This window comes from Hypanus sabinus, chromosome 14, assembly GCF_030144855.1.
Source record: "Hypanus sabinus isolate sHypSab1 chromosome 14, sHypSab1.hap1, whole genome shotgun sequence".
Classification (NCBI taxonomy): Eukaryota; Metazoa; Chordata; class Chondrichthyes; order Myliobatiformes; family Dasyatidae; genus Hypanus; species Hypanus sabinus.
In genome coordinates this window covers 43,436,563-43,454,929 of record NC_082719.1, presented here as the reverse complement: position 1 = coordinate 43,454,929, position 18,367 = coordinate 43,436,563, and the positions used below count along the sequence as shown (strand labels likewise).

Below are 18,367 nucleotides of genomic sequence, written 5' to 3'. Positions count from 1 at the left end.
ACAATTACATATCACAAGACATTAACCAATTAAGTTACATATGCAACCACAAGTAATTAGTTTGGTTTTACTAATTTTCCAGATTACATCTATAATGTTGTCTGCTTAATAAAAATTTTCAATGAAAGCTAGAAGAATATAATCTACATCTTACAAAAAAAAAGTTAGAAAATTCTACCATAGCTTACCAACAATTAGTGAAAGTAAAAGCATACATTGAGAAGTGGCCCTAAAGTGATTTTAAGAAGGTTTGGAATATTCTAATTTTCTTTCACTACAATTGGTGAAATTAGATACAGCAGGACATTAAGATCAATAACCCACATTAAGAAAGCAAATGTTTATTAGTAGTATTTGTCCAACGAGTCAAGAAGATTTGAAAAAAAATAAAGGAATTTGCTGCTGAACATATTCATTTTAAAATATACTTTGTCACTCATGCTTCAAGATTAAATTTTACTTTGCATAACATTTACCCAAAGGATGCATTGAACTAAGTTGTCATAATTTCCTTCCTCGCTATCCCATAGCAACCAGAATTTGCTTATAGATTTTATTCAATTGCTATGCACAGTTGTGATATAATTTGTGTTTGTTGTGTATCAATACATGCAAGTTTGTAATATCACTGGATGCTCGTAACCTAAATCAATTTTTTTTTCAACGAATCCAACAATCATGGATACTATTTCTGGGGAATCCAAAAGAATCCACTTAACCCATGATTTCTGAAAATAACTTTATGCTAAAGCAAATTAACAAATTGTAAGAAAATGTCAGGTCCAAAAATTGTTAAAAGAACTCAAATTTTCGCAGTCATCCTGGAGGCAAAGATAACCCCCACTTCTCTAATGTACTTTTTTTAAGACATTGCCTTAAGCCTCTCTCCTCAACCCTCACCTCCGAGCAGAGAGCTCAACCTGACATCACTGTACATTTCAGAGGTAGGTTCACTGCCAGGTCTCACCATCCATGTTTTCTTCTGGCTCAGGAGGGACCACGATCATCTCCATGCCCAGACAGTCCTCAGGCTCTGCAGCAGGGCACTGACTGATGCTTGGCCTGTGGCATCATTTGTAAATTATAAGCCATGCCTGAAAAATTCCTCAAAAAGCTTTGATGATCGTCCTCACCATTTCAGTCTATCAATCCTGTAAAAGCCTTTTTGACTATTCTGAACCTTCCTGACGTTTTTAGTGAGTTCTGACAACACTTAGCTGGGGAATGGCCAATGAAGCTTTCCAGTAACTCTGGGACACCTACATTTGGGAAATTATTCCAGAACCTACTTGTTAAATGATGGCACTGCTAAAGCTCAGGAATACCATAGCAAAAATCTCTGCTTCTTCCTCTTTTCTGTGGTGCTCAGCTGGGAGGAAGAGGGTATACATGACGTAAATGAGTCATGTTAACCGAGAAGTTTGCTTTGCCCTGGTTGTGCTCCAGCTTCTTAAGTGATGGTGGAGCTACATTCATCCACGAAAATGGAGACTATTCCATTGTAGTTCTCACTTGGATGGTCAAAGGCTTTATGGAGTCAGAAACAAAATGGATTGTCACAGAATGCCTGACTGGCTCTAGCCAAAGTACTTGTATGATTTTTTTTCCAGTTAGGTCTCTGCCCAATGCTAGCAACCCTCTTGGCTGTTGATCCTGCACAGATGGAGAATGATGAATGTCGGGCATTGCTGATGATATCTTCAATTACCTCATGGATGATTACAATGCAACTAACTGGCCACTCTGGATTTTGAATGGTTTTTGTGGACAGGGCCGCACTTTTGTTGTCTTTGTAAGCTTTGTAGATGTGCTGGAACAAGATAATTAATCTCCATCTCAACAACATTTTTCTGTATCTGGTTCTCTTAATATCACATGAAATGAATCGATCTGAATGAAGACTGGCTTCTGTGATGGAAAACAAGGTGGATCATAGCACCTCTGGCTGAAGGTGGTTACAGATTGTTCAATCTTGTTTTATGAATTTACATTGTGTTGTCGTGGAGACTCCATCTCCTATTAATTGTCTGACTACAAATAAAGGACCACTCCGCACTCTCTGTATTGTCCTGTTTCTCACTCATGTAGTTGGGGCTCGTGGCTTCACCGGGTCTGCAAAACATTTTCAGGAATGCCTGGTTCTGCTCCTGGTATGCTTTTCACCTCTCTTCATTGAACCAGAGTTATTCTACTAGATTGGTGATAATTGCAGAGTGGTGGTTATCTGAAGTATGAGGTTACTGACAGTGGAATACAACATTAACCCTGCCAAGATCCACGGGCCTCAGAGTGTGGCCGGCTTGGAGTTGCTAGACGTGGCATGATTCCTCCCAATGTAGAACAGTGCTGAACAAAAAATTCATTGTGAACTTCAGGAAAGGGAAGTCAGAACACATGCCAGTCCTCATTGATCAGCAGGTGAGCAGCTTCAAGTTCCTGGGAGTCAACATCCCAGAGGTTCTATCCAGAGCTCAATGCAATCATGAAGAAGGAACACCAGTGGCTATATTTTATTAGGAGCTTGAGGAGATTTGGTAGGCTACCAAAGACTCTAGCAAATTTCTATAGATGTGCTGTGGAGAGCATTCTGACTGGCTGCATCAATGCCTGGCATTGTAACTCCAGTGCACAGAACTGAAAGATACTGCAGAGGGTTGTAGACTTAGTCAGCTCCATCATGGTCACAAGACTCCTCACCATCACAGAAATCTTCAAAAGGCCATGCCTCAAGAAGGCGTCATCCATCATTAAGGACCCTGACCATTCAGGACAAGCCCTCTTCTCTTTACTACCCCAAGAGAGGAGGGGCAGGAGTCTGAAGACCCACACTCAATGCTTTAGAAACAGCTTCTTCTTCTCTGTCATCCAATTTCTGGATGGTCCATGAACTCAAGAACACTTTTCCTCTTTGTACTAATTATTTACTGTTTTTTTCTGTAACTTACTGTATAGAAATCTTTTCTTATGTCTTGCACTGAAATACTGCCAAAAAACAAATGTCGGTGATAATAAAACTGGTTCTGATTCTGAATGGTACGCATAGCACAAGGGAATTTGACCTCATTATAAAGACAGGAACTCGTCTCTGTGTGCCTAACACTTCTACCAATACAGTCATGGAAAAACGCAAGTCAATTCAGAAGGACAAAGCCCAATCAATGTAAACACTATTATTAGTTCTCAGTCCACCTACAACAGGCTTAATTGGGCAGCAAAGTCCCTCAGCATAAGAGTGGCTGTAAGTAATGGGTACCTCTGAAACAGTTTGAAACCCCAACCAAGAATACATTCCATGTTTTTGCAACCTTCATTTCCTTTTACAAAGGCCAATTCAACATGGGGGTGAAACAATTTCATCTGTGAGGTAAGATGGCTATCAGTAAGAGGTTTCCTTGCCCATGTTTGTCCTGAGGCCTTGAGAAACTATGGGGTTTGATCACAAACAGGGGAAAATCTGCAGATGCTGATTTTCTCCAGTCCTGATGAAGGATCTTGGCCTGTAACATCGACTGTACTCTTTTCCATAGATGCTACCTGGCCTGCTGAGTTCCTCCAGCATTTTGTATGGGGTTTGAATTCAGGTTGTCCTTCTTTGTATACCACTGCATGGTAACCTCTGGTCCACCTGACCTTCCCGGGGAACATACCTTATGAAGATAGAGAGTCTGGGTCATCTGATGGTGCTATTCTGAGGATATCTATGCGACTACACCTAAGACCTTACCCAAGAATGACCTGAGTCTGACTATAGCCTTTAATCGGCACACACACAAACCTCAAAGGTGGGTGTGCAAATACCATTAGTTGCCCACTCAGTCCAGATGATGAGCTTAGTAATGATGTCCCCAAAGCCCCAGGAATTTTCGTAAAGTGTGAGAGATACCAGCTGAAACACAGAACATTTTGAGGTGTATATCTCAACAATTGCCTGACTGCTGGAACAGGTCGGCATTTCTGGTGCAGGACACAAAATGAAACAGGAAGTATGAGGAGGACTTTGCATGGCTAACTTGGCGGGGCACACGCACTCTTAGTCAAGACAGAATGGGATGTATCCAATCTTATTCTTACTATTGACTTTCAAGGCAACTTTGACACAGCCAACAGGTTTGCTAGCCCCTTTCAGAGGGTAATTAAGGGTCAGATACAGATGGGAAGGACATCAAATTTCCTTCTGATAACATACTGCCCGTCTGCCATTTGTGTTTAGAGCAACAATGAAGGTCTTCCGTCTCTGTCTGTCCATGGCGTTGCGCACAGATAAAGAAGGATTCTTCATTGCAGTTTTTTTACCAGTCAGGGTTGTTCACCTGAGCTGAACCCCCAAACATGGAGGACTGGTGAACTACTCTTGGCCTGGCCTCTACTCTCGACCTGTTTGGTATGATTGATCCGACAAAGAACCAAAGCGCAAGGCCCTGACTCCGACCATAATAGCTCTCCAGATCATTGAGGCACGTAAACCTCCAAACCCTACGACAAGGATTAGTCCCCTTTGAGGTTCCTTCTGGTAAACCAGGTGGATTTTGATCGGAAACTTGTATATTCCTGGTCACCATTCCTGATGTGGACTCTGTATATTTAATTCACCAGATTGTTTTAGTGGGATCTAACTTATACCTATGACTCATTAGTCCCGAGTTCTGCATTATTAGTTCAATAATAAAACAAGTATACTACTGTAATAATTTCTTCTAATACTTTTATGTGCTTCACGTATGTACTGTCACAGTGCTTGCACTCACACAATTATGGTTATATTTCTCTCCCCTTCTAACAAATGCAACTCATTCTAAATTTCTACAAAATTTTAAGTAATTATACTAGTAAAAAGTTACAAAAACTGAAGTGAAAATGAGAAAAAATTGCACGTTTCTATGTTTCTTTTTCCATTATCCACTTGAATAAAAGCAGCTAGCTTTGGAGAAGAATATTGGGCCGCATTACATATGGTATCCTGTCAGCCATCTCTTCCCACCCAGTAATCTCTGGGGAGTGCACATGAGCCAGCTCCCTCAGACAATACCCTCCCTTATCGGGACAGACTGTTGTCTGGTTTCCTGTCTTAAAGCCGCACTTCTGCTTGGAACAAGAACACATTACATCAGAAAGCTAGCTACCTAGGTTCTCTGTGTAAATCACATTGCAAAACGTGTTTCTGTTCGACTGTGTAGCTACTCTTTGAGTGAATAGTCTGCAATATTTTCCTGCACGCATCATTGAGACGCATCATAGAACAATGTCCATATTTTACATAACCCTTTTTACAATGCGAAAGTACATCTGCCAGAACAATTTACTGACAATCCCAATAGATTAGATTGTTTAGGAATGAGTATGTTGACCTCTGTTGGAATAAGCAATTTGATTCCAGCAAGCTATTTGCACCAGAACTGTGATTCAGATTATTAAATAATTGTCTAACAGGGAATGAAACTACTGTAATCTCAGTTGATCTTTTGAATTAACACTCATGTGCCAGTTCATTAACAATTGAAAGATGTTTCCTATCAGAATGACATAGAAAGCAATACATGCCATCAATCACAGGTGCATGTCACCTACAGATGGACATAGAAGATCCCCTATCCTGTTATTTAATTGCAAATAAAAAAGAACCATGCCGATTACAAATACAGAAAGGTCTTCATTAATGTCCAGGAACAGCATAAAGGCACACAAAAACAGTGAACACACTGTACTGGCTCACATTCACTTTAAAACAAAGAAAAAGATGGCAATATTTCAGGCAGCAAACTTCAGTCCAAAATCAAGAACAAGCTCTGATAAAATACTTAATCTGAAAAGTTAATCTGTTTTCTTGCCTTTCCACAAGCATTTTCTGTGTTTACACCTTTATCTCCACTCCAGTATTATACAGTATATGTCATGTTGCAACAATATCATTTGTCTCAGAACGTTGATATGGTCCTGAGTTGCAAAGTAAGAAAAGTTAAGAAGCCAAGTTCTCACAAATGAAGTTCATAAATTGAAGCACGTTTCCTCCCTGGCCGGGCACTCTGGGAGTGGCATTTGGCACTCCCATGTGCTCAAAGCATAAAGGTAGGGGCAGGGATCTATCCTGCATCATTTAGATTCTACATCACAAGCTGAACAGAAAGATAAGGGAAATAAGGAGCGTGTCTAAATAGAAATTAATTTTAAAAGATCTGTCAGCTAATTCCCTACGTTCACCAAAGCATCCTAATATTATACATTTGTGATCTAGTATCTTCCCAGAGAGCCCATGCTTGCCATAAATAGACATATAGTTTGTTCATCTTAGATATACTAGGATATGATTATGTTACCAACTCTTATGGTGTAAACTCATGGAACTAGGGACAGTCCAGTAGCTGATTGTCAGTGATACCTATAAACTTTTATACCAATCAGATTCAGATTCTCATTTATTTATCACATGTACATCAAAACACACAGTGAAATTTGTCATTTGTGTTAACACCCAACACAACCAAGGGATAAACCTTGTGAATATATTCAGATTCGTTTCTGCAAAGCAGAATTTATACTTTGAGAGCTTAAATATCACAAACTAAATAAAAATCCTCAAGTTGAACATATTACTGGCCAATGGACAAGAACCACAATCCACCCCCTGCGATAAAACTTGTCACCTAAATCACAACCAAACACTTACTTCGTATCTTTCCGCAGTTTATGCTCCTTTTTTGGTCAAAAAATTGTTTCTGGGCAAAAGAAACAAGCAAGAAAATGTTAAAAATTTAAATTGCAATGCAGCAGAAAGACTTACTTAAAATTTAACAATATGACTATCACTCCACCAATTCCTCACAGGCACAATGTCTAACTTACAACAACTGGGTACTTCCTTCATTCGTCTCAGCTCCCAGTCAGAAAGAAGATAATTGTTAAGTATTGCTTGATCATCCAGTATAAATCAATCTCCAACTTTTATCTGGGTGCAAGGCTTCATTTTTCCAGACAGGAGGCAACCAGGGAGTAGTGACCATCTGTACACAATGTGTCAACAGATAATGAATGACTCTGGGGGGAAGGGAGGGGCCGGGGGTTGGGTTAGGGCAGGGACAGGGCTTCAGCTCCTCTAGAAGAAAACAACCTAAACAGGAAAGAACATTGAAATAGCACTTGGAATGCATGACGCAAACCTCAGCCTTGAAACAAAGAGCAGGAAACTGCTCTTTCTGACTGAGGCAGAGTGAAACCAGGGAGAGGCATTTATACATTCTAAACAGTCTTATTTACATGGGCAACTGGGCCAGTTTGGGTCAGGGAGTTTTGAGGAAATGATCATTGGCTGCTTGCCATTCATACTGACTGACATCGACGAGTGTTCTTTGGTTAGAATGATTCTTTTAAGTTGTAATTTCAGCTATAACCTGCTTGTGGAGTTTGGTACTGCTTGCACATGTGATTCCAAATGGGAAAATGTGTCCAGTCAAGAAAACAAATTTTCTTTCAGTTGATAGAGTTCAGTTAAACCTTGCCTACAGTTCCTGGGAGTGAATGAATCCCTTTACTCACTAGGTAAAAAAAAAATTAGCTCATGGTGCCAGTAAGCAATGCTGGCGTGAATTTAGGGATGCAGAAAACAATCAGGTATTTATTAAAACTATTTATGAAACTTATGAAATTCCCAGTATCCACTTCTCATTTCTCCAAAATTGTTAGTTAAAGCCTTTAAGTTACAGATATTTAAAGTCAAAATTTGTCCTGTTAGTAAGTATTTGAAATATCTGCTTCTACACAGACCTGAATTTTTATGGCATGTTTCATGGAATCCCATAGCATCTCAGAGCCAACTATTTCTGAAGTGTGGCCACTGATTGAGGGCAGGATATGCACAAAAATACAAATATGGGAGTATTAGTTTTAAGTGCTGATAAGCTCTATCCACATTTCTATCACTACAATACATTAGGTTCTTTGTTATTAGCACTCACACCCACTACTTATTGTAGTTGCTTCCTTCACTTGCCAACAAAAGTTCTACTGCAGTAAGTTGTGACAGGTACAAAGCAACACTGCAAAGAGTTAACATAAACTTTACATAACTTTAAAATTACTTTATGGGTTCAGACCACCTGAACTTAATATGATCCATTAACGATGCCAGAAGCCTAAGCAGAACAAAGAGTTTACGTAGGCTGGCAGGGAATACCAGCACTTTCCCCACTACATCAACTTTATAATATCTAGCTGTCTCCTTCAGCCTGCTGCTAGTCTTCCCAGTCATGCCCTTTGAGCTGGTAACAGCAAAAAAATATGTTGCACGTGCTCCTAAAATGGTATTCTGAAAGCCCAGCGCAGGCAAGCTAACACAACAACGCTGTATCAACCTTGTATTTCTTTCTTTATGGCAATGTCATATATTCATTGTGAACCAGTTCAAATTAACCCCAGCTATAAAACATAACTTGTTCTCAGAAGGAGAAAATCTTCATTTTGTTTCAAAAGATCTGAATTAAGTGATAACTTGTGTGTTCGTGGATGGTTACCTCCACAACTATTTTGAATTTGACCTGTAGAGGGAACCAGATTGTGTTAAATATGATTTTTGTCAATGAAGTATTTAAGTATCTTATAAAGTGTATAATGCCTAAGAGTACAAACAAGGGTAACTGACAGAGCACCACTCATTCAATATTTATTGCTCTACCAAAGCTGCATCCTTAGCTCATGCATAATAAAGTTCTCAGTGGGTCATGTAACTTTTCCTACCAACTTAGATAGATTCGATTAGCTTTATTTGGCACATGAACATCAAACTATGGAAACATACAGCAAAATGTATTACTGTATTTACATCAAATCAAGTCAGAGAGGAATTGTTTTTGGCATCCCGCAAGCTTCGCCATGCTCCTGGTGCCAACGTACTGTAGCCTGCCTGCAAGTGACTAACCCTAACCGCACGTCTTTGGAATGTCGGTGGGGGTGAGGGATATGGAGCACCCGGAGGAAACTAATGCAGTCACGGGGTGAACGTACAATCTCTTGACAAGTAGCAGCAGGAAATGAACCCTGATTAGTGCTCACTAGCGCTGTTAAGCGATGTGCAAACCAGTAAGCTATTATTATTTAATAAATCTGTTGTTTAAGCCATTTTTTCCAATGCCTTGCTCTCAGTCAGCTTTTCTTGGATATCTATAGTCTCACTTAGATTTTATTTTGTACAGAAAAGGATTTTGTTATCTACTTTTTCAACTATCTCCAAAGCAGTGGTGCTTGAAATACTTTCCATCCAGACACTTCTATGCAGGACATAAAGAACACGTTAGAATTTTGGGTACAGCAATGTATCAAGATATTTTTATTTTTGGGTGTGGTTGTGTAGGTTTGCAGGGAAGGTTTGTTTTTGCTGTTTGAGGCATAAGGTTGCTTAGCAAGGGGAGAGTTTCTTGTACTATATAACTGGCTATTAGAATTGAGTGGACCTAGCTAACCCTTAATGCTGTAACTGGATGACACTTAATGTTGTAACTTGATATCTAAAGAAATTACTGCTTGATAACTGTCAGACACAGGACATTGTTTTCCCACTATTTTTACTTAAGTATATTAACCATACAAATATCAGATTTCTTTCAAGCAGGCCATTATTGGAAAATTTTTAACTGTTGTCGGATCACCTATCTAAAAGTTGACTCCTGTTGCTCAAAGCATATCCCCACTCCATGGAGTTTTACTTAGCCAGCTGCTGGAAAAACTTGCTAACAGAAGCAGAGAGCTGGGGATTTATCGAGCAGCGGACCTGGTACACTGCCCATCTGAGAAAAACTAAGCAGTCACTGCATTCGGGGGTGAAAGATCAAGGTCGTGCTAACTTTCAAACTGATCTGTCCAATCCCTGCCCCACCAGCACATATCCCTGATATTTTCCTGCAGGAAATATTGAATTAGACTTTGGACTCCTTTATAAAAAATTGCTACATAGCAAAACACCAGATCAAGTGAGGACTGACTGCTTTAAGGCAGCAGTACCTGCAGGTTTTCTGTGCATGTACAAGATGACAGTCAAAAGACCAAACTCTTCTGCTGACTACAACACTAATAGGAGAAAAGTCTTGGGAACCCAGTAAGCCCCACAAATGGGTAATAAAATAAGAAATAATTACAGTCAATGATTTGAAGGAGAATTTGATAGAGGTATACCAAACTATGAGTATAGACAAGGTAAATGTGAGATTGGTTAAGGGTGAAAGGTGAAATATTTCAGGAGGAATTTCTTCACTCAGAGAGCAGTTCAAGTGTGGAACAGGCTGCCAGTAGAAGTGGCACGGGTTCAATTTCAGAGGAAATTCGGAAAAGATATAGATGGGCGAGGTATTTACTTATTTAAAGATACAGTGCAGAACAGGCCCTTCTGGCCCAACAAGTTACACTGCTCAGCAAGCCACCTATTCAACACCAGCCTAATCACAGGACAATTTACAATGAACAAATAACCTCCTGACTTGTACGTCTACGGAGTGTGGAAGGACGGTGAAGTACCCGGAGGAAAACCGGGAAGAACATGCACATTTCTTACAGACAGCATAAACTGTGACACCTCGCGCTAACCACTATGCTACTGTGGGGCCCTCATAATACAGTGGCATACCATAGGTGTGGAGGATTATGGCCTAGGAGTGGGTGCAGTACTTATTTCATAAGAGTCTCTGTTGGAATATAACATTGCTCTTGTATTTACTCACAGTCATGCTTCCTCTTTGAAAGTTGTTTGATCCTCAATTGTTAGATTCTACAGATGCAAGCTTGGCTCTGATTTGCACTCTGGGAATTACGGGGTTAATAACATGGGAGACAACAGGACTGGACTATTGGCAAATGTTGAAAACACCCACGGCACCCAGCGAAAGTACTATCAATACAGATTACTGCCTGCAAATGATTCTTTTTTTTTGTTGAGTGGCAGTGTTTAAATTTTCAGTCATGTCTTGGTTCAAATAATTCGAAACAGTGGAATAAAGCACAGGATTAGAAAGCTGGACTAGAAGCCAAAAAGCAATCACACTGAAGTACATAGCCCACAACTTTATCAGCATCTTGAGTCAAAAGTTGTTAAGAAGCTGGCCCTTTGGCCCATCAAATCCATGCTGAACTATTATTTTGCTTAGACTCATCAACCGCATGGTGACCATAATCCGCGGTACATCACAGTACCGTAAGGACGCCTCGGTAGCATAGCAGTTAGTGTGATGCTACGACAGCTCAGGACCTCGTAGTTCAATTTCAATTCTGTTTTTGCTGTCCATAAGATGTTTGTACATCCTTCCCGTGGGCGAGTGGGTCTCCACCGGGTGCTCTGTATAATTATAGCCTTGCAAAAAGTAGTGGATACGGTCTAGACCGTGAAGGGTCAAGCCCTCCCCACCATTGAGATCATCTACATGGAGCGCTGTTATAAGAAATCATCATCAAAATCAGATTGGCAACAACATCTCCTCCACAATCTCCAACAACACAGGTGCACTACAAGGTGTGTGCTTACTAAACACAAAGTATACTGCAGATGCTGTGGTCAAAACAACACATACAAACAAGCTGGGTGAACTCAGCAGGTCGGGCAGCATCTGTTGAAATGAGCAGTCAACATTTCGGGCCGAGACCCTTCGTCAGGACTGAAGAAGGAGGGGGCAGGGGCTCCATAAAGAAGGTGGGGGAAGAATGGAAAAACCAATCAGAGGAAAGATCAAGGGGTGGGGGAGGGGAAGCAGGGAGGGCATAGGCAGGAGAGGTAAAGAAGGAATGTAAGGGGAAAGCACTATGGGTAGTAGGACAAGGGCATCTCATCTATCACCTCATGAGAGAGGTGATAGGCAGCTAGAAGAGGAAACAGAATGAAAGTGGGATGGGGGAAGGGAGAGAGAGGGAATTATTAGAAGTTGGAGAATTTGATGTTCATACCAAATTCGATGTTCATCGGAGGACCAGAGGAGGAGAGGATCAGCAACTTTAAATTCCTTAGTGTCATCATTTTGGAGGACCTGTCCTGGGCCCAGCTTACGTCCAATTATGAAGAAAGCATGATAGTCCCTCACCTTCCTTAGAAGTAGACAAGGATTCAGCATGACATCTAAAACTATGACAAACTTCTATAGATGTGTGTTGACAGGTTGCATCATAGTCTGGTATGCAAACACCAATGTCCTTAAACGTATTGGATACGGTCCAGTCCATCCCAGCCCTGCCCTCTATTGAGCACATCTACTTGGACCGATGTCACAGGAAAGCACCATCCATCATCAGGGACCCTCGTCACCCAGGTCATGCTCTCTTCTCACTGCTGCCATCAGAAAGGAGGTACAGGAGCCTCAGGACTCTCAAAACCAGCTCAGGAACAGTTATTACCATTCAACCATCAGGCTTTTAAACCTGAGGGGGTAACTTCAGTCAACTTCACTCACCCCATTACTGAACTAATCCCACAACCTACGGATTAACTTTCAAGGACTCTTTGTCTCACATTCTCAATCTATTTATTTATTTACTATTATTTAGTTTTTTGTTCTTTCATTTTGTATTTGCACAGTTTGCTGTTTTTGTGCATGTTGGTTGTGGTCCATCCTGCTGGGTGTGGTCTTATATTGATTTTTAGTATTTCTTGTATTTAATGTGATTGCCCACAAGAAATTATTCTCAGGGTTGTATATGGTGACACATACGTGCTTTGATAATAAATTTACTTTGAATTTTTGTACTTTAGAACATTTAGAGTTTCACCCTTGAAAATGCTAAACTACAATGCAGGAGCAACAACATGCATTTACTTTGCATCTTTAACAAAGAAAATGAGTAAACAAATACAATTTGACATCATGCTGCAAGGGGGTTTTAGATCAAGTTTTCTTAAAGGAGAAGAGAAAGGTGAAGACCAAAGTAACTTAGGGAGAGATCTTAAATTCATACCCAAGTTCTGACAATGATGGAGCAATTAAAATGAAGTGAAAGAAAGATTTACTTTTATTTGTAACATATAATCCTTTGGTGGTGCTTGATTTAGCAACACCATCATGTGATCAAGTCCTCAAGATACTTTCCTTTTACTATCCGACCTAAAGACTTAATTATCAGAAAACATGAATCAAGATCAAACTAATTCTAAGACTAATAAAATGTCAGCTTCCAAAACATTAAATGAGACTATATCCAATTTTGGAGCAAAATTATAATAAAACAAATTACATAAAATCATTGTCAATGATTACTTTTCTTGTGGTGGGTCAGCATTATTAATCAGAATCCTTTAGAAAGACACATCACACTCAACCATGCTGTTCATACTGTTGAAAAGTTAATTGTTCTGCAGAGGTGATACTGTGTGATGAGACTCATCCTGAGGATCCGTGTATTGTGAATAAGAAAAGTGTTCTTTTCCATAGTTAAATTCAAATAGAAATATCCTATCGACGTGGCGATAATGTGTATCGGTGGTTCCAAAGATCTAAGGACTTTGGCAAGACCAATGATCTAATACATGTATGGAATGATTATGTTCTGATTTACTGACCCATTGCCCATCTTTAATAACATGAGTGGTTTCACTGCTCTGCAGGCAGGTCAGAACACTTACTGACATGGCCGTATCATTCAATCCTGTGCAGCAACTGTTGCTGGTCTTTGCGTCATGGGAAAGAAGACAGCATGGACAGGCAGGGGGCAGCAGTGAGAGAAATATGACTTGAAAGAGATCCCTGCTGAATCCCTGGTTCAGGCTCATACCTGAGGGTCATCTATGTTACTTTGTGATTATGGTGCTGCACCTGAAATTGATCAGAGAGGATACAAGTAAAAATAAAATGAAGTGGCAAAGTTTGGAAAGGAGGATTGTAATTAGCAATTATAATCACTGCTGTGATGACCTCCTACCTGCTCTTCCTTCGCCTGTATGTTTCTCCCATACCTCCTGCACAATGGCACTTATCAGATTTCAGTGGGAGTCTCAAACACTTAAAGCAGGACATGCAACATCCAAACAGGGGGAAGAGACCCCAAACAGTAGGTGAGAAATTACCTCTAATTTGTCCAATGGTGTGTGAGTATTCCTTGTGGCAGGACAGAAAGTTCGTATGTTCTAACCCTGTCCATAATTAGTATTCCTACACCCTCTCAGCCCTGCCTTTCTAACTTCCACTCCCTTCCACTGAATCATTAAATATTGTTCTGGCCCTCAGCCATTTGGTGTGTACAGTTCACTGATATGATAAATCCTCACCACCAAGATGTTCTGCAACTCCCACCAGCAAAGGTATACTCGGATACGAGGTATGAAGTCAAAGCAGGCAGAATTAGTACAAGGCACAAACACAATCACGCAATTTATAGTGAGGAATTTGAACAAGAGAACTTTGCTGATTCCCATTTCCTTCCTAGGTCAGACACAACAAAGTGAATGAAACTTTCCAACAGCCACTTTGGCCAGATAGTAACACTGGTACAGTTCACCGCCAGATCTTGTCTTGTATTTTATAAACCTCAGCCTAACTGTGGTACATAAGCATTGGTTTAGGGAATGACGTATTCCAAGAAAAGTAATTTACTGCAGAAGGTTTATGTGAACCATCTACCTGCTTAATTCCAATCTAACACGTAGTAATCAAGGGACAGTTCACAGGTAGGGCCATCAGTAAAAGAAAATGGTTAGAAAATTAAGTTATTTCATTTAAAAAAAAAGGATTGTCCTGTAACATTACACGGATGTGAAAATTAAAGTGGTGTTTTAATAGTCTTTTGTTAAACTCAAAAGAAAATTCATAAAATCTGTATTAAAAGGGCAGGTCTGTGTAAAATGTGTCTGGCAGAATCCTGAGTAGAAAGACCCAAGTCCAGTACAAGAAAAACGCTATCAACTACTTTGTACAATGGCCATGGTCCTTTAATAAATGTTATCAAACAACGACCTTTCTTTCATATAATTTTCATAGCACTAAAACAGTTTTGCAGCTGTAGATATGCAAGGTCACCACAAGGAATTCAGTGGATCAATATGATAACATATAAATGTGGTTTGTCTAGTAATTGGTACAGAAAACAAATAGGTCCAATGAAGTTTTTCTATGGAACCAAACTATATAATATCTATAACATCACAGATCACACCTGAGTTGCCTCAGCATCTAAAATATTTCCATTTCCATGCGGATAGACAGATTTTTGGGAAAAAAAGCTCCTTTGTGACCCACCTAGAGAGGCCCCTGTCACAAAGGAAGATTTTCCAATACAAGACAAGAATCAATCAAAAGCTACAACATTTTCGCCTTGTCCATGTTAGAAAGAATTCACAGAACATTTAAAAACACAATGCTAGGAATGCATGTTTAGAAAAAGGCGGAGACCACCTCCTTATTACTTTTAGATCAGCCACAGAGTTTTGACATTAGTAATCAAGACCACATCTCTTTCATTGGCCTCCGAAGCTCTTATAAAGTATTCTGATCCAAGCCCTTCTTCACAATGAGTGCACAAAGTAAAGAGATCTCCAGGACCCATTTCACACAACAGCACATTGCACTTTATTTTGCTTTACCCTTCTCACTTTCACCAGCCGTACTTTGTTTCTGGCTAAACATTTTTAAATGATCAGAGAGCAACTATATCCTTCTTTGGTTCAAATGGCAGGGCAAAAACTGTTACTGGTTATTAATTTAATCCCAGGTCTCACTCATTTACAGTGGCATAAGACAAAAGAGTTGGCATTTTCAGCACGAGGGTTTAATTAACACTGTTTTGGTCGATGAACAAAATCAGTATATTATTCTTTTGGACTCCTTTTTGTTACAAGAAATAAATGTGTTCTGAGCTAGTTCAGGTAATCTGTTAAACCGGCTTCTTTCTCCTTCTGGACGTACGCTGACAGGACTGTATCTGAGAAAAAGGAAGTGACTTAGAGCAGCAACAGATGAGTAAACAACACAGAGTTTAAAACATTGTGCAGTGAGTTTAAAACACCGGTAACAAACTAGGGTCATCTAAAAAAAACTTAATGGAAGTAGAATGATGGAAGTTTGAGAAAGGGAGACAAGTGCAAAAGAGGCACAAGAAAGGGGGAATAGACATACAGGCAGAGAGAAAACTGCTACAGCTGAGCAATGCAGGAATTAGGAATAACTTCTACACAAGGTTTCTGATTAGCCTCTCCAACATTAGTTGAACTACCACTTGTGCATATCAAAACACTCCTATACCATGTATGCACTTAATACTAAAAACAATAAGGTTAGGTATCAGATAATTAAACAAAAACTTACTTGTTTCAGCTTAGTAAATTCCTCTAAGTGTAGTCCTTGGTTTTAATTCACACACACTGCTCTCTCTCTCTCTCCCTTTGAGAATGTGCATGTAATGTGAATCCTACTGCCCTGAACACAGCCAATACCTTACTCCAATCACATGATCACTGATATCTAGGGCGGGCTTAGACTGGGAAGGGTGGAGTTATAAAACCTCTGGACTCTACTCTTACCATTGCTCAGAATCTCCAGATACTCTTCTCTCATAACAAGAACTGGATGGATTAACTTGGTGTCTCATAGTGTCAACTTACTCTGAATAAAATTTCAAAAACTGCTTTGCTCTGCAGCAGAGGATGTCTTCAGTGTATCTGTCAAACCAGAGATTTCTTTTTAGCACTAAAATGTGTCTTAAGAAAGTGAAAAGCAATGAAAGTGGTCAGTAGTCTCCCTTTTGTGCTTTTAAATCCTGTTTGAGCCAGAAAGTGCAAAGAAGCATTAAGCCGGCAGGTTCAGTGAGAGGCTATTGAGGTTTTGCAGAAATGTCTTTTTAAAAGACTGAAGCCATTGATGGAGAACTGCCAAGAATTTTGAGCAAAGCCTGACTAGAAGATTGCCAACAAAGCAAACATTGCAGGCTTAGCATGGTTCAGCCCAGAAGGTTAAAGTCAGGAACCAAGACGTAATGGGTGGGATTGTGCTTCTCACTAGCCGCCCATTCCATAGACAGCTGTGTGGATCAGCTCTTTCTGAACTCGTGCATCACAGCAGGGAAGCTAGACACAGGCTGGAGGGTCAAACCTTAGTGCAGGAACTTTCCTGACCAGTACTGAATTCAGCATCAGGGCCAGAAGAGAGTTCAGGCATGTTTGGCTAAGAGTATGAATGCATTTTACATCTGGGTCTATGGCTTTACACTAGCCATGGGTGATATGAATGAATGCAATTACAAGCTTGATTGGAAAGCTAAGAGCAGATAAATGACAGCTTTTAAACTAATGTTTCTAATTAATTTCTATAACTTTGGTGCAGTTTTTAAATGAATGAATTACCTTTAAATTTTTATTATCTTTAATAATTCTTAATATTTAGGTTTTTACAACATTACCTCAATTGGCCATCTTGGGGGTTGGAGTTTGGGCTTTGGCATCCTTTGTCTGAATATCCTAATCATTGCTCACAGGCCTCTTTGCTTTGTGTGATTGCTCAGCAGCAAGGCACGGAGATTACTCAGACACATTGGGCCACAAAAACTATCTGCAGCCTTGAGAACTCAGTGGTTAGTAAGGGTGACGAGCAGGTTCGATTGAACATTGTCCAGCTCCACCTTTCAGACAACGCATCCACAAGAATCATAAGGTGATGTAGCATGGAGTCAGAGGAATTTCTCAGACCACAGGATAGTAAATCTGTGCATTTCATTGGGTATATTTACAGGGAAGGTTGATTAGTAAGGGCACAGAAGGTTATGAGGAGAAGGCAGGACAATAGGGTTGAAAGGAAACGTAAATAGCCATGATCTAATGGTGGAACAGACAGTGGAGTGAATGACCTCGATCTGCTCCTAATATTCATTCCATTTATCCATTGTAATCCCATTTTCTAGCACTCAGCCAAGAGCTTTCCAAGAACTTTGAGATGGAGCACAAGCCGATGTTCGACTCCATTTCACCAGTTAAATTGTCCATTATTCGCCGATTAAAGTATCAAGAAGGATTGAGACATTGAGTCGAATGTGGAAGGCAAGTGAGAAGTTCAGCGCCAACTGCCTTCATTTCGATCGTTGCTGGATGAGGAATCTGAGAGTGGCTTATTGATGTGTGGCTTGCTATGGCAAGTGGGTAGGCCTCTCTGACTCATCTGGTGTCCCTCTCTTTCGATGAATGTCTTTGAAATCCTGAGATGGCATTGTGGTTCTGGGGCTGATGTTACTGCTCCATTTTGTGCGGGGAGGGGGTTCTAGGGGTTGATGATCAGGCTGCCGTTCTTTTTTGTTCATGGGTTGGGTCGATATTTTTCTCTGAACAACTTCCATGCTCTTTCTTTGTTTCATGGCAATCTAGAGAAGAGGAATTTCAGAATCATGTACGGATGCATGCTTTGATAATAAATGAACCTTTGAACCTTTGAACAAA

The 18,367-nt window shown here is 40.1% G+C and overlaps 1 protein-coding gene across 4 annotated transcripts in view; it reads right to left on the bottom strand.

Annotated features, from left to right (window-relative positions):
• The window catches only part of LOC132404687 (Krueppel-like factor 3), an 83,009-nt gene extending 66,603 nt beyond the window's left edge, over positions 1-16,406 (bottom strand). The window contains exons 1-2 of one of the 4 annotated variants that reach the window (XM_059989032.1): positions 16,251-16,406; positions 6,662-6,710 (exon numbers count right to left, since the gene is read on the bottom strand). Coding sequence is in view for 1 of the 4 variants with exons in the window: in XM_059989030.1 (XP_059845013.1) it covers positions 6,662-6,710; positions 13,577-13,582 (55 nt within the window). In the remaining 3 variants the exon portion in view is untranslated. Of the gene's footprint in view, positions 1-6,661; positions 6,711-6,837; positions 6,975-13,576; positions 13,612-16,250 lie in introns of those variants that run through there. The other 3 variants (XM_059989030.1, XM_059989034.1, XM_059989031.1) reach the window with 3 other exon arrangements.
• Between the last annotated feature and the right edge of the window lie 1,961 nt (positions 16,407-18,367).